Genomic DNA, 16,537 nt, shown 5'->3' with positions numbered 1-16,537 from the left:
AAAAAAAATATATATATATATATATACACACATACATATACATATATACATATATATACATACATATACATATATACATATATATATACACACACACACAGGCAGAATCCAAAGGCATTGTTTAAAAAAACTTTTACAGAAATAGCAAGTAGTTTTAGGCTTTAATTACAATTATTTTTAATTATCAGAAATTCTGAACCCTCAAGGGAATACACATGATTAAGAAAAGTACACATTTAAATTCATAAAACTGTCCACTATCTGGCTGGGACATAAAGTACAATAAAAATTTGGATCGGCTGAAAAACAACATAAACCTACAGTTGAAAAATGTTTTGGTATACTGCTGATTTAATTAAATGTCATATTCTTGCTAACAGGGGAATTTCAGCTTAGACTAATCAACTAGGAACAGTACTCACAAACAGATGAAAGTGTTGAGGTACAGTTTTAATTAAACAAAAAAAATTGAGTTCATTCCAAATATTTTCTTATTTCCATGGCCCAACAAGCCACTTGAAGAAATTGGTTAAGAACATGATTTTTTTTTGTTCTCTTGGTAAGCGAGGAAAGGAAAGGATATGGAAAGAAATAATTAATAAGAATTTATTGTGTACTCAGAACTCTGCAAAAATGGTTTACACATATTATTTCATTTACTCAATAAATCAGCTTTCAATGATATATAACTGAATTCTAATTCTGGGCCACCTGTTCTTGTTGGCTGGGTATCTGTTATGGGAATGCAAAGTACTGCAATTTTGATTTTGCTTTAGCTAAATCTTGCTGACTACAAAATCTTACAATCAAATTTAAAGTCAATATAAAGGCTCTGTATTTTCTGCAGCTTTAGATTACCTACACTATTGTTCTCCATCATTTACAAAGGTAAATTTGAATGTTGATTGCGTTTTAATACAATTAATGAAATAGATATGGTCTTTATTGTTTTTATTTGCATGGCTGGCTCTTCGTGATTGGGTTTTCACGTGCAGTACCAGACATCCTGCATTGCCATGTAAATTTTACTAATGACTCATACATATGTATGTGTACACAAAGTTCCAATTAAGGGGCTTACTCAAAAGATCAAAAGGTAGGTAGAAACCAAATTCACAGTGCAAAAATTCTCCTCGGTCTTTCAATTGTGCTGTTGTCCCTTCTTTCTACATGTGGATATGCATGTACTTCTACACAGTTATTTTCCTACGATAGATGAGGTTTTTGAAATTACAAACTCCTTCCCTGCCTCCCTATTCCCTGTCTCAATAGGAGTTGTGAACTTTCCTACCTCATTATGCTGCACTTGCCCTTGTGACTTACTTTTGCCACTCGGATGTTAACAGGCACAAGCAGAGGCTGGAATTGCACTTACATGTTTGTGCTTGCCCTGTTTTCCCTCTGCCATTGCCACAAGAAGAGCTTCCTCCAGGTAGCTGCTGCTCCCTCAGACTGAATCCCAAAGTAAATCACATGGAGGAGACCTGAGACTCTTTCTCCCTGTCTCCTCCTCCACCTCACCACGACCACCACCACCACCACAATCATCTGTCTATTTTAGAACTGAGAAGTCAGAAGGCTGTCACAGGGACATGCTTTAACACATTTATTTGAGTTAAAAATGACTCCTTGGGATAGAAAGCTCATCTGAGTTAGCTAATGGAGTAACAGTGAAGATTGCCTTTGCCAATCAGATTACAGGGCAGACTGTTTTTCATTAAATGAAGTAAATCTGTAGCTCCAAGGTTTGCATGAAAACAGAATCTAAAGACACATAAAACAAACAATATGCTAGGAATTGCATCCTTTCTAACTATTTATGCTTATGATAATTTTAAGTGTTAACTAAAAATGGATGAGAATTATGTAACATTTCAAAGTTCTTTAAGAGTTAAGTGACCACAAAATTTGAAGGCACTGCTCTAGACCAAATTTTTATTTTTATTATTTATTTATTTTTAATTGAGACAGGGTCTTTCTATGTTGCCCAGGGTGGACTTAAACTCCTGGGCCCAAGGGATCCTCCTGCCTCAGCCTCCCAAAGTGCTAGGATTACAGGTGTAAGCCACCACAGCCAGCCTAGACCAGCTTTTAATACATAAATATTGGGCCAGGCGTGGTGGCTCACGCCTGTAATCCCAGCACTTTGGGAGGCAGAGGCAGGCGGATCACCTGAGGTCAGGAGTTTGAGAACAGGCTGGTCAACGTGGTGAAACCCCATCTCTACTAAAAATATAAAATTTAGCCGGACATAATGGCGGGCGCCTGTAATCCCAGCTACTCAGGAGGCTGAGGCAGGAGAACTGTTTGAACCTGAGAGGTGGAGGTTGCAGTGAGCCAAGACTGCGCCATTGCACTCCAGCCTGGGTGACAAGAGCGAAACTCCATCTCAAAGCAAACAAACGAAATACATAAATATCTAAGATACAGGTTGGTAATATTCTCTCTAAACACAGTCTCAAAGCATCACATAATTTTAAAGTCAGAAAGAGCTTTAGAGCTTATATAGACCAATCATTTTATTTTCATAAAGAAACTAAATCTTAGGGCCAAGGTCAAATCAGTTTTCTTCTATCAGATTACACACACACACACACACACACACTCTCTCTCTCTCTCTCTCTCTTTTCCGGTTCTTTCTGAACTCTGTGGCTAGCTGAGACTCAAACTGCTGTGATCCTGAGAGAGCTACCAGTCTTGGCCTTGGGTCGCTTGTCTTTTAGCAGTCAGTTCTCCTCATGGACCTGCAGGTGTGGATGGCCTGTTTCTGCTCTAGCTGTCCAAGCTAAGTGAAAGGGGAACTTATTAATTCCTTCAACCACTCTGAACTCAAGTATCCTATTACTTTCTTCAAACATAGTAGAAAGAGACAGAGATTATTCTTGGAGAATAGACCCCTTTTGATTTCCATCACAACAATTCACACTTTTGTGTTTAAAAATATTTTCCCCCTTTTCCATCAGCTTTATTGTTTGACAGAGAAAAAGATGGTACTGCGTAATCACCAAGTCACGATAGGTTTTAACTCCTAAACATTTCTGATACCCATCTCCTTTAACTCTACTAATGCTATTTTTATTTAGGATACCACTCGTCTTTTGGAAAATCGTAACAGTCTTTGGGCTTATAGCCTCTGGTCTTTTCTCTATTTGGCCTCCTACAATGATAAATCTAAACACTCAGATCTTATGATGCTGTTCCCCTTTAAGGGCTCCTCACAGCCCACTGGATGCCAAGCTCCAACAATATGGCTTATAAGGCCCTCATTTGGTCCTCATGTGCCTCATCTATCTCCAAGCCCCCTCTTTCTTTGTCCCTCTTTCTCCATCTTTCTCCCTCTTTCTCTCTTCCCTTCATCCCTCCCTCCCTCCCTCCCTTCCTTCTGTCTGTTCTTTCTTCTCTCTCTTTCTCTCTTTTTGAGATGGAGTCTTGCTCTGTTGCCCAGGCTAGAGTGCAGTGGCACAATCTCGGCTCACCACAACCTCTGCCTCCCAGGTTCAAGTGATTCTCCTGCCTCAGCCTCCCAAATAGCTGGGATTACTGGCGCCCACCACCGTGCCTGGCTAATTTTTGTGTTTTTAGTAGATACAGGGTTTCACCATGTTGGCCAGGCTGGTCTCGAGCTCCTGAACTCAAGTGATCCATCTGCCTTGGCCTCCCAAAGTGCTGGGATTACAGGTGTCAGCCACCACACCCAGCCCCCTCTCTGTCTTTCCCTATCTGTTTGTAGTTTAACTATAGGCTGGGCTGTCATCTTCCCTTCGCGATGCACCCTTTGTCTGAAATATTCCTCTTCCTACGTGGCTAGCATGACCTCCTTTAAGTCTTCCTAGAAACTCCCAGCTCTGAATCACCCATAACACTGGACAAATCTTCACTATTGGCCTTTGCCTAAAAGATATACTCAGAGTTTCTTTTAGGAAGCGGTTGTTTTATTGATATTCATATCCCCAGAGGAATACAGATGTATAATCAAAGAGCATTACCTCTAGATAACTGGTTTCTCTTATGTCTTTGGCAATGGTTTAAGAAAGTAATTTCAAAGCAAACTGACTCATTTAAAGTTAAAAAAAAAAACAGTACTTTCAGTATAATAATGTAATAATTGTAATAATGGCTAATATTATTAGTTACTTACAAAGTGTTTGATAATGGTCTCAATAATGATTATGTGATTATACCGTTTAATCATTACAAAAATCCTGCAACTACTATAGCTATTTTATAGATTAGAAACTGAAGGCTCAGAGAATTTAAATAACATGCCCAAGGTCACGAAGACAGAAATGAGCAAAGCTGGCCAGGTGCGGTGGCTCACGCTTGTAATCCCAGCACTTTGGGAGGCCGAGGCGGGCGGATCATGAGGTCAGGAGATCGAGACCACGGTGAAACCCCGTCTCTACTAAAAATACAAAAAAATTAGCCGGGCGTGGTGGTGGGCGCCTGTAGTCCCAGCTACTCGGAGAGGCTGAGGCAGGAGAATGGCGTGAACCCGGGAGGCGGAGCTTGCAGTGAGCCGAGATCGCGCCACTGCACTCCAGCCTGGGCGACAGAGCAAGACTCTGTCTCAAAAAAAAAAAAAAAAAAGAAATGAGCAAAGCTGCCATTTAACTACTGACACAGTCTAAGCCTTACACTCTATTTTATTGCCTAGTCTTGCTGAAAATGAAAAAATGTTGTAGTAAGGTTTGTGAACATAGTATTAAATTGATTTTGTTACAAAATGACTACTAAATCTTTGGTGTTAGATTTTATGTGAAGAATACGAACTTGTGACTGATTATGCACATGCTTCCTGAGTACTCTAATCTGGTCCCCAAGCTTCAAACACCATCTATATTCCCATTACTCTCAAATGTATATTTACAGTACAGATCTTCCTCTCAAACTCCAAATCATATCTTCAGGTCTTGACATTTCCTCTTGCATGTCAAATAGGCACCTCAAATGTAGTATTTCAAGCCATGAACTGCTGATCTTTCCCTCACAAATCAGCTCTACCCACATTCTTATCCATTCCTGTTAATGGATACTCTGTCCTTCCAGCTGCTCATGCTCAAAACCTTGGGGTTAACTTTGACTCTTCTTTTTCTGCACAACTCACATCAAATCCATTAGGCAATCCTGTAGGCTCTCCCTTCAGAACAGATCCGGAATCTGACTGCTTTTCACTGTCTCCACCGCCATCTCTCACATGGATCACTGTAACTGCCCTCCAGCTCATCTCCCGGCTTCTACCCTGGTCTCTTACAGTCTATTGTCAACACAGCAGCCAGAGAGCCTCTGAAAACAAATCACATCATGTCACTCCTCTGCCCCAAGCCATATAGTGACTTCCTGTATCATTCAGAGAAAAACTTAAGGTCCTCCCAATGGCCTACAGGGATACCCCACCCCCTTACATTTCTGACCCCATTTCCTAATTCTCTTACTGCTCATTCTGCTATAGCCACACTGTCCTCCTTAATGTTTCTATAACAACCATAAGTATATTCCTGCCTTTTGGTCTTAACGACGACTGTTCATTCTTCCTGGAACTCTCTCCCCCCAGAAATCCATACAACCAGCTCCCTCACCTCCTTCACAAGTCATTGACTAATCTCACATTTTCAATGATGCTGTCCTAACCACCCTATTTGCAATTGCATTCCCATCCTGATCCCAGCGCTCTCAATCCCTCTCCTTGCACTGCTTTTTCGCATAGCATTCATAGTATTCATTCTATATAACTTACTTATTTATTATGGTTTTATTTTATTATCTGTCTTCTGCTACAATATAAACTCTACTCATATCCCCGAAGCTCCTAGTACATAGTGGTGGCTGGAACATAGTAAATGCTCAATAAGTCATTGCTGAACAAATGAATTCTACCAACTCTTCATAATCAACCTGAGTTCTCATTAGTATGGAAGAGCAAAAAGCTATCTCAGGGTAGCATCCATGTTCATAGCTAATAATAGGAGAGGTGGTGCTAGAACAGCATAAACTCAGGGCACAGTCATATATCAGTACACCTCACAATCAATATGCATATGGACTTTGGAGTCAGGCAGCCCGGATTCAGATATTGAATCCAGGCTTTGTAAAATGAGAAAAAAAAATGCCTATCTTGTAGTGTTGATTGCCTTTTATTGAAAACTTTGATAGTGCCAGGCACTATTCTAAATGTTTTCCAAATACTAACTTAGTTAATCCTCATAACAAATCTATGAGTAGGAACTAATAATATTCCCATTTTACAGATGTGGAAACTAAGACATAGAAAGTGTAAGTAACTTTCTCAAAGGCACGTAGTTAGTAAAATGTGGAGTTGGGATTTGAACCTGTCTATTTGATACTAAAGTTCATCTCTGCTATGCTGACACTCCTTGCGGAAAGGATTAAATAATTCAATGCAAGTCAAGTTCTTTGTAATGCCAGACATTTGGTATGATTAAAATCTGTTGGCTACTGCTGTTATAATTACTATTATTACTACTTGACAATATGCGTTCTGAAGCTATGTTCATGCTTCAGAAATGGATATATCATATATATAAATATATATATGTATACCTACTGTGTACCCACAGAAATTAAAAACTAAAAAAGAATGTATCCATAAACAACCAATATAAAACATACTAAATATGCTTTTCGTAAACCTAGTCACTAAGTACAAAACCTGGATGGTACTTATTGCACAGAACTTAAAAACATGTTGAATTAAAATGGCTTAAGTGGCAAACAGAACATGGGACCTTCATAATTTCATTGTTAGTGATGCCTTTTTTAATTCCTCCTGAGTAGGTTGTAAGTTTTCCAATTCAAATAATTTTTAAATACTAAGAAAGTTGGCTTTGCCATTCCTGTAATGAGATATTGATGGCAAAGGGAAAAAATTAAGAAGTTGATTTTGCTTTGGCAAAACTGTGGTGCCGCTGTTCTTCCTCTGGGTTATGATTATAGCAATTCCTCCTTATCTGCAGTTTTATTTTCTGTGGTTTCAGTTACCTCCAATTAACTGCAGTCTGAAAATATTAAGTAGACAATTCCAGAAATAAACCATTCCTAAGTTTTAAATGGTGTGCTGTTACGAGTAGTGTGATGATAATATCACATTGTCTGCTCTATCCATCTGGATGTCTGGCACATTCACGCTGTTTACACTACCTGCCTTAGTCACTTTGCAGCCGTCTTTGGTATCAGATTGGCTGTTGTGTTCTTGCTGTACTTTTTTTTTTTTAAACAGGGTTTTGCTCTGTCACCTAGGCTGGAGTGCAAGGACGTGATCATAGCTCACTGCAGCCTCGACCTTCTGGGCTCAAGGAATCCTTCTGCCTCAGCATCCCAAGTAGCTGGGACTACAGGCATGTGCTACCATGCCCGACTAATCTTTTTTTGGTAGAAATATGGTCTCATTTTGTTGCCCAGGCTGGTCTTCAACTCCTGGCTTCAAGTGATCCTCCCGCCTCAGCCTTCCAAAGTGCTGGGATTACAGGCATATGCCACCGTGCCTAGCCCTTGCAGTACTTGTGTTCAAGGAACCCTTATTTTACTTAATAATGGCTGAAAGCACAAGAGTAGTGAGATTGGCATATTGATATAATTATTCCATTTTATTAATGTTGTGTGTGTTTGTTTTTTGAGACAAGGCCTTGCTATGTCCCCCAGGCTGGATGGCAGTGGCACGATCATGTCTCACTGCAGTCTCAACATCTTGGGCTCAAGCAATCCTCCCACTTTAACCTCCTGAGTAACTGGGACTACAGGTGTGCACCACAACGCCCGGCTAATTTTTCTATTTTTTGTAGAGGTGGGGCTTTGCCATGTTGCCCAGCCTGGTCTCAAACCACCGGGCTCAAGCAATCCTCCTGCCTCAGCCTCCCAAAGTGCTAGGATTATAGATGTGAGCCACTGCGCCCAGCCAGTTATTGTTGTTAATGTCTTACTGTGCCTAATTTATCAATTAAACTTTATCACAAGTATGTATGTATAGAAAAAAACCTGATATATATAGGGTTTGGTATTATGAGCAGTTTTAGGCATCCACTGGGGGTCTTGGAATGTACCCCCTATGGATAAGGGGGGCTACTGTACTTACAGACCGGCGGAAGCTCATACTCTACTTCAAGAACCACTCTTTCTCCCACATTCTTCAGCAAGCTTATGATCTCGTCATGGCGGAATTTGGCCAGGTTGATTCCATTCACTGCTTTGATGTAGTCACCCACATCCAGCTGGTCACTTCTGCAAAATAGACAATGTTGTTTCAGCAGACCCACCCTCTCCATAGGCCAGTCTGACTATATTTCCACTTTCCCTTCATGGTAAGCATGCAAGTGTAGAAGCAAGCCTAGAAGGCTGACAGCAGAAGTCCCTGCCTCCTAGGAGATGGTGGGCCCTTAAGGGTAAGAGTACAGCTGAAGTCAGATGAGAGCCAGGGATCCCTTTTACTCATGCAGCCTGTGATACCTTGGAAGTCCTGCTCTGATTCTGCCACTATCTCTGATTTTTTTCCTTTTTGCCTGTTTTATTTTTAAAGGCACCATAAAACAAAATCAAGAGAAGCTTTTTTTTTTTTTTTTCTTTGCCCTAAACCAGTTTGTTCTCTGGGATGGGATCCAGATCCTAGACACAACACATGTCTTTTTATTCTCAGTCCCTCTCGTTTTTGCTGCCTCCCTTTTGTACATTTCACCTCTTTCAATAACTTCACTGGGAGTTTGTCCAGGACTAAGGAAAGGGTCAGCTTATTTTGCTATTTATTGCTTACAGCAGGATTGATAAGAAGAGTATTGGTGAAGGAGAAATCACAATGCAAATATTGGGTTTCAGTAATATTCTTGTCTCTCTATACCACCATAACAGAATATTGGCTGCTCTTGGACTTTAGTCAAACTCCGTTTCTAAACCAAGAGCAGGTAGCAAGACCAATAATAAGAGTTAAAATTCATGTCACTGATAAGGACCTTTAATAACATTTTCTCCCAAAATAGAAATAGCTAATGCACTTATTTTATATATAAATCCAGCTCCAATCATTCCTCCTTCAAAGAGCCTCCTAATCTGCTCCAGTCTGCAGTACATGCATGGCCCTTACCTCACTTTCCTGACACTTATGTCAACTTAATCGCCTAATGCTCTGTAATAACTTCTGTGCTGTTGCTTTTTGCTATCATACAATGCCATTTTTGCTCCCAAATGTTTCATGTTTTTTATGCCTTATCTCCACTAATAGATTGTGAGCCCTTTTAGGACAAGGATCTCATCTTTAATTATTCTGATTTACTACCTTCAAAATGGTAGTGCCTTAAACAGTGACTATTTGGTGATTTTTAATTCTCAATATAACTGGCACAGTAATACTTTTAATTACAGAATTAATACAGCTAAAAATGCTACCCCTCTCCTCCATTCACACTTGCCTTAAGGGAGAGATATAAAGAAGCTCTGGAGACTTACGAACCCCTAGCATCATGAACTGGCCATGATTGTTATAAAATAAAGGAGGTTGTGGGTGTGGAAAGATGCTTCTTAAAAGCCTAAAGAAAGCAGATTGAGGTGCTTGTGTCCACACCAGCCTCCCTTACAAACAATGACTTCTGATCATGGAGCAATCCACTGGATTAAGTTTATAAATTGTACAAACAGGTTGATCATTAAAAGTGATCACAGAAATCACCACTTCAGATGACATTTTGTGGGGCAAGAACTCTAAGATTTAACTTGGAATTATGTGGATATGAATATTGGTGGCCAGAATTTAAGGTACTTTGGCCTCACTTTTATTTTTTATTTTTACTTATTTATTTATTTATTTGAGACGGAGTTTCGCTGCTGTTGTCCAGGCTGGAGTGCAATGGCACAGTCTTAGTTCACTGCAATCTCCGCCTCCTGGGTTCAAGTAATTCTCCTGCCTCAGCCTCCCAAGTAGCTGGGATTACAGGCATGTGCCACCACACCTGGCTTATTTTTTTTTTTGTTAGTAGAGATGGGTTTTGCCATGTTGGTCAAGCTGGTCTCGAACTCCTGACCTCAGGTGATCCACCTGCCTTGGCCTCCCAAAGTGCTGGGATTACAGGCATAAGCCACTGCCCGGCCTGGCCTCACTTTTAATGAAACCTGATCTTCTGTCTCCTTTTTCTGAGGCAGATTTAGAATGTATCTCAAGGAAGCCCACCCCTGCTCAGTGTCCAGGACATTCTGCCTTTGGCAATAACAAGTGGAATTTGCAGTTCATGGAAAGAAAGACAGGTGAGACCTCCTCCTCTAAGCCTTCTGTCCTTTCAGAACCAACTCTTGAAAATCTCACAGGTAGAAAAGGAGAGATGATGTGGGATAAGCAAATTTTTCACTGAAAACTCAGAGTTGAGTCTCCCACTCTTTCTAGGGTGGCCATGTCCCTCTCTGGCACCTTCCCCCATTCACACTATATGGGTCATCTGTTTCACATTTAGATGATTGGAGTGTCTCCTTCCCACTGCAGCTTGTCTGCTGTTCAGTGGCACATTTGCAGACTAGATCCACATAGGCTTTTTGAAATTAAAGTCTTATGAGGGCCTGGCAGCTCCTGAGATGACACAAGAACATCTCTGGTGACTGCGGCCTAGGCTAGAACAGACACGCGGGCAGACCTGGGGAGCAGCTTCTGAAACGTGCCCCACTGTGCTTCTGCTGGCCTGTGCTGCCTGGCAGATGGCAGCTGTCATTTATTTATTAGTGGCCATTTTTTGATGGAGCTTTAATTTTTGAATTAATTACACCCTGTGTTCCTTTCAGTAGATTTCCGCAAGAGGCAGTTACCTAGCAGCAATTCCTCCTTGCCGCAGATTAGATACTCTTGGCTTGCCATCCTTATCAATTCCTCCCGATACCGTCAGGCCCAGGGTAGTGCCTTCCTTCTTCATCAACTCCACGACCGTGGAGCCCTTGAATTCCTCTGTTAAAAAGAAAAGCATTTGCCTTATTAAAATGAGAGCAGAATCACCAATGTCATTCTGTGTATGGTTAAGTGACTCCTCCCCAGAAGTTCTTTCCACTTTTTCTTTTATGAGAAAAGATATTTATGGCCTCCTTCCATTGTAATTTACAGAATATTTCATAAAGATGTGCATGCAGATAATGCTGAGGCAGACATTCTATTAGAGGTTATGAAAATGGGCACTGGTGGGGTATTCACTCCAGGTTGACAATAAATAGTCCAAATTGTCTTATGTACAAATAATATTCACCCTTTGTTTTCTGCCATTCTCAGGTGACATTCTCTGGTTTCTCTCCTTGTAACTCCAATAGGAACAATTAAAAGTTGTAAAGTAAGGAATCAGAACAGAATTTTAGATGATAATACAAACATATATAGCACAGTGGCAGACCCAAGTTCATGGTATGTTTCAGGTTAGGAAGTCAACTGAAAGGAGAAGAGTGCTTTCTGCAGGTTCTAGAAAAATATTATTGACTTTACTTTCTTTGTCTTTCAAAAACAAAGTATGATGGCTTATGTAACAACTCATATCATTCTTGCAGAATATGTCACAGTATGGCAAGGCAGGATTGATGCTCAGAATTTCCAGGTAACTGCCATAAATCTTTCATTCTCTACTTACGAAATTTTAAAATTTCACAGATCTTATGGGGATGTCTATATAGCAAGATAGAACTCAACTCTTTTGATTTTAGTCAGAGCAGAAGGTAAGAAAACTGTAAGAATATCCTTCCCTTCAAAAATAAAAATGACTAGAGTCAATATTTACCTTCCAGAGGCTAATTAGGATAAATGCTGTTTTAAAATTCTCTGTGATGTTATTCCCCTATCTGCAAATATATTTTCTTGGTAGGGACAGGGAAATTGTCCAATTTTCCAACTTCTCCTAAATTAAGTTACACATTTCAGGGGTAATGAACTTCTAGAACATCAAAGACGCGTATTAAAATGCAAACACAAACTCGCTCTTTCAAAGTGAAATTAAAAAAAAAAGATTATTTGCATACCTTAACCCTTTCCCTAATTACACAGTTATTTATAATGTTGAAAATATCTATAAATGTGTATCATAAAGGTTTTTAAATTGCTGCTGCTAGTACATTATCCCACTAGCCAATGAAAAAATGAAATTATATTAGGTAACGAAACAGTATCTCATCTGATCTAGTGAGGAGAACAGAGTACTTGGGGGAAGAAGGCTGGGGACGGCAGGCTACTTATTTCCTCAGCAGCCTAGAGAATGTCCTTCAAGACAGGGCTTTCGAGTTTGCCAGCTCCTGTGACTTTAACATCCCAGCATACCATCACTGGAATCCTGCCTTTTCATGGCAGTCTCATAACACTGTATACATAAGTCGTTATTGTCTTTTAAAGTAGAAGCCAAGGAGGAGTCTGAGCGTGTATGATGTCAGCTTCATCTACTACATTTTGTATGACAGACCAAATAAAAATTGAAATTCAAGAATGAAAATTCTTGTCAAGTGCATGAAAGTACAGGATCTTTTACAGCATTTACCAGAAACATCTGTAACAAAATTCTATCACTGTGTGCACTTCCCTTGTGCTACTTAAAACAAAGCAACCCCCAGAAATCTCATGAAAACATACATAGGTTCAACTGATATTGAAGACATCACCTTAATAAACAATCCCTCTAAACCCTTGTTGGCAGAAGGCTAGGTATAAATTTTTTTAAAATAAAGTTAATAATTAAAGTAACCAAAATGACATAGATGATGACCGTTCATATTAAAGAGATATAATGTGCCCAACAATTATGCCAACAAAAAGATTCTTTGCATCTTCTTTAAATATGTGGAGTGGTCCTATATATTTAGACATTTGATTATAGAACTTTACATGTAGAGTTGGAAGCATAGTTTTTTTTAAGTGCCTATCTTAAAGGTCTATCCAATTTTCATGAAGAAGCAACTCTAAAATACTAACACCAGGCATGTAAGAAGTAAGTTTCTATTCATAAAAATTTTCTTTCTACTCCAAGTTTTCAAGGACATGCTTCCTGCATAAAATAGGATGCACAAGTACAGCCTTATGGGAGGTAGACAATGTCATTTTCTCCAGAAGGAACGAAGGTGCTTCCTGGGCTTCTGGCTGAATCTGAAAACCTAGAAAAGCTCAATTATTTTAGTTTAATTTCATCATTATTAAAATATAAATTCATCAATCTGGCTACTTTTTCAACTGATACTAGTCAATTACCCTATCATTTAAAAACATTTCAAATGTTTTCCTAAGAGCTAATTTTAATAATGTGAAATTGAGAAAATATTTCTGCACCAGTTAATTGTGTAATTTGTGCATTCATTGATTCAAGCACGTATTGAATGCCTACTCTGAGCCAGACAATAAAACCCAAAGATAGAAAAAGCAAAGGCCATTATCCTCAAGATGGGCCACAGCCTAGTCAAAGAGGCAACGTCACAGACCACTGTGCCATATAGCGTGAGTTGTAGGGAAGCAGCCACAGAGAAGATGGTCCAGGCAACAATGTAAAGCGAAGGACTGTGATTCCAAATGCACCATCTATTTTTTTTTAAATTTTATTATTATTATACTTTAAGTCTTAGGGTACATGTGCACAACGTGCAGGTTTGTTACATATGTATACATGTGCCATGTTGGTGTGCTGCACCCATTAACTCGTCATTTAGCATTAGGTATATCTCCTAATGCTATCCCTCCCCCTACCCCACCTCACAACAGTCCCCGGTGTGTGACGTTCCCCTTCCTGTGTCCATGTGTTCTCATTGTTCAATTCCCACCTATGAGTGAGAACATGCGGCCAAATGCACCATCTATTTTACAATTTTGTCTTCTATCCAATCTGCTGTGCTTATCCACCAGGGTTAGCTGAGCAGAGCAGACCAGACCAAAGAAGGAATATAAATTAGGCAAAACTCAGGAGTAAAGATAGAACATTCTTGCAAGAAAATTTGCTGAATCGCAAGAATGGTAACTGCCAATAAGTATCTCTGGTCCCAGAAGAATTGACTAAATCTTTTATGGATGTTTCTGTAGGAGGTGGGAGAGAAGAAGTGGTCTGGAGAAAAAGGAACCTGCTTTTGGAGTTTGCTTTTGGCTCACCTGAAGTCTCCACTTGGCTAATTAATCATTTAATACCCTTTTTGGTGTTTAGTGTCTGCATAGTGATCTAATGAAGACAGAAGAAATGAAGACAGATGCATTCATTTGCATGAGTTCACTTATATATCAAGGCTTACTGAACAAACACTGCGGTAAAACAGTGGAACTTGGGCAAGTCAGTATGTACTGATGATTTCTTTCTTTTGTGATTTAAATTGCAAATATCACTCCCTCAATTAAGAGGACCTTGTAGCGAGCACTGTAATCTCTTTCAACTAGCAAGCAGCACAGGCAACAGATGATGTCTAACTAGTGAGGAAGGAAATGGTTCTGAATTTAACTTTTTCCTTAATCACCATATTTAATTATCTTAGAAAATAAATGGCATAGGTTTACATCTCTACCATTACTTACTCAACATAACTGAACAGAATCCCACTGATGAAATGAAATTTAGTTGTTTTCTGTTTTTCTTTGTGTTTGTAAGTCAATATTTTTAATTACTGAACTCCAGAAATTTTTAAGAAAAGTAACAGTGATGCTTGGCAAACACAAGAGAATTATGAAAAGTTCTTACAAACAAATAAGGATATTTAAAAACATAGATGGTTATACAATGAATATGCAGAAAACTATATCCTTTATATAGACAAACAACAGCCATTAAAAGGTTATTATAGAAGAGAAGACCCCATTTACAATAGCCAAAAGGTAAAATCCCTGGAAAAAACTTAACAAAACTGTGCAAGATCTACATGAAGGCAACTTTAAAGTGCTTCCGAGGAATATAAGATTAGAAGAAATGAAAAGGCATCCCATTCATTCATTCAATAAGAACTGAGCACTTACTATGTGCCAGACAGTGTTTGAGGCATTGGAGATACAACACTGAACAAAATGGATACTATTCCTGCCCTCTAAGAACTAATATTCCAGTGGATAGCATAAGTCAACATAAAAAAGCATTGATTTGCTTTAATCAATTGTATATCTATATAGTAGCAATGAACATATGTACATTAAAATTAATAATGAAATATCATATGCAATTGTTCAAAAAATGAAATTCTTAGGTGTACAAGTAACAAAACATACAGTACTTACATTGTGCAAACTAAAAAATGCCAATGAAAGAAATTAAAGAAGGCCTAAATAATTGGAGAGACAAACATGTGCATGGACTGGGAGACTCAGCACAACAAAGACGTTAATTCTTTCCAAATTGATATATAGGTTTAATGCAAACCTTATCAAAATCCCAGCAAAATATTTTGTAACTACAGACAAGATTATTCTAAAATTTATATGAAAGGGAAAGGAACAATTTTTTAAAAAGAAGTGGGAGTATTTAGTCTAGTCAATTTCAAAACTTACATAGTTAGAGTAATAAAGACTGTGTGGTAGGCCAGGTGCAGTGGCTCATGCCTATAATCCCAGTACTTTGAGAGGCTGAGAGGGGAGAATCATTTGAGACCAGGTGTTCAAGAGCAGGAATACAGTGAGATCTCATCTCTGCATAAAATTTTTTTTTAAAAAATAGCTGGGCATGGTAGTGTGCACCTGTAGTCCCAGCTACTCAGGAGGCTGAGGCGGTAGGATCACTTGAGCATGGGAGGTCAAGGCTGCAGTGAGCCATGATCATGCCATTGCACTCCAGCCTGGGTGATAGAGTGAGACCCTGTATCAAAAAACATAAGCAAAACCACTGTGGTATTGGTGGAGGGATAGACATATAGATCACTGGAACAAAACAGAGGACCCAGGAATAGACTCGCACAAATATGACATACTGGTTTTTGACAAGATGCAAAGGCAATTCAATAGAGGAAAGGTAGCCTATTCAACAAACGATGCTGGAGTAATTTGACATCCACAGGCAAAATAAATAAATAAATCCCACAACTTGCCCAGAGTTTCACACCTTGTATAAAATTTAACTCAAAATAAATCACAGTCAAAAATGTAAACCATAATATTATAGAAACTGTATGAAATATTTAGAAACTGTAGGAAAACAGGATAAAAATTTTAAGATCTAGGTTTAGCGAAGGGTTTCTAGACTTGACATAAGAATGATCCATAAAAGGAAAAAAAATCAGCAAATTGGACTTCATCAAAATTAAAAACGAATGCTCTCTGCAAGACCTGCTTAAGATGAAAAGAACATCTACAGACCAGGAAAAAATATCTGCAAACTCCATATCCAACAAAAGACAAGAGACTAGTATTTCAAATATATAAGCAACTTTCAAAACTCAACAGTAAAAAAGCAAACAATCTAATTAGAAAATGGGAAAAAGACATGAAATATTTTATTAAAGAGGATATACAGATGGCAGGTAAGTACACACGAAAAAATGCTCAACATTTTCCATTAGGGAAATGGCTCAAATTACTTAAAAATTAAAACTACAATTGATATCATTACACACTTATCAGAAAGGCTAAAATAAAAATTAGTGACAA

General features: G+C 38.8%; 1 protein-coding gene across 2 annotated transcripts in view; it reads right to left on the bottom strand.

The window, feature by feature from the left end:
• Positions 1 to 16,537, bottom strand: part of GRIP1 (glutamate receptor interacting protein 1) — a 449,905-nt gene that overhangs the window by 174,348 nt on the left and 259,020 nt on the right. For both annotated transcript variants that reach the window (XM_030820036.1, XM_030820035.1), the window contains exons 3-4: positions 10,789 to 10,924; positions 8,087 to 8,232 (exon numbers count right to left, since the gene is read on the bottom strand). In XM_030820036.1, the coding sequence (XP_030675896.1) occupies positions 8,087 to 8,232; positions 10,789 to 10,924 (282 nt within the window). The remainder of the gene's footprint in view (positions 1 to 8,086; positions 8,233 to 10,788; positions 10,925 to 16,537) is intronic.

The sequence above is a fragment of the Nomascus leucogenys genome, chromosome 10 (genome assembly GCF_006542625.1).
Source record: "Nomascus leucogenys isolate Asia chromosome 10, Asia_NLE_v1, whole genome shotgun sequence".
In the NCBI taxonomy this organism is placed as follows: Eukaryota; Metazoa; Chordata; class Mammalia; order Primates; family Hylobatidae; genus Nomascus; species Nomascus leucogenys.
This window is presented reverse-complemented; position numbering and strand designations above follow the sequence as displayed.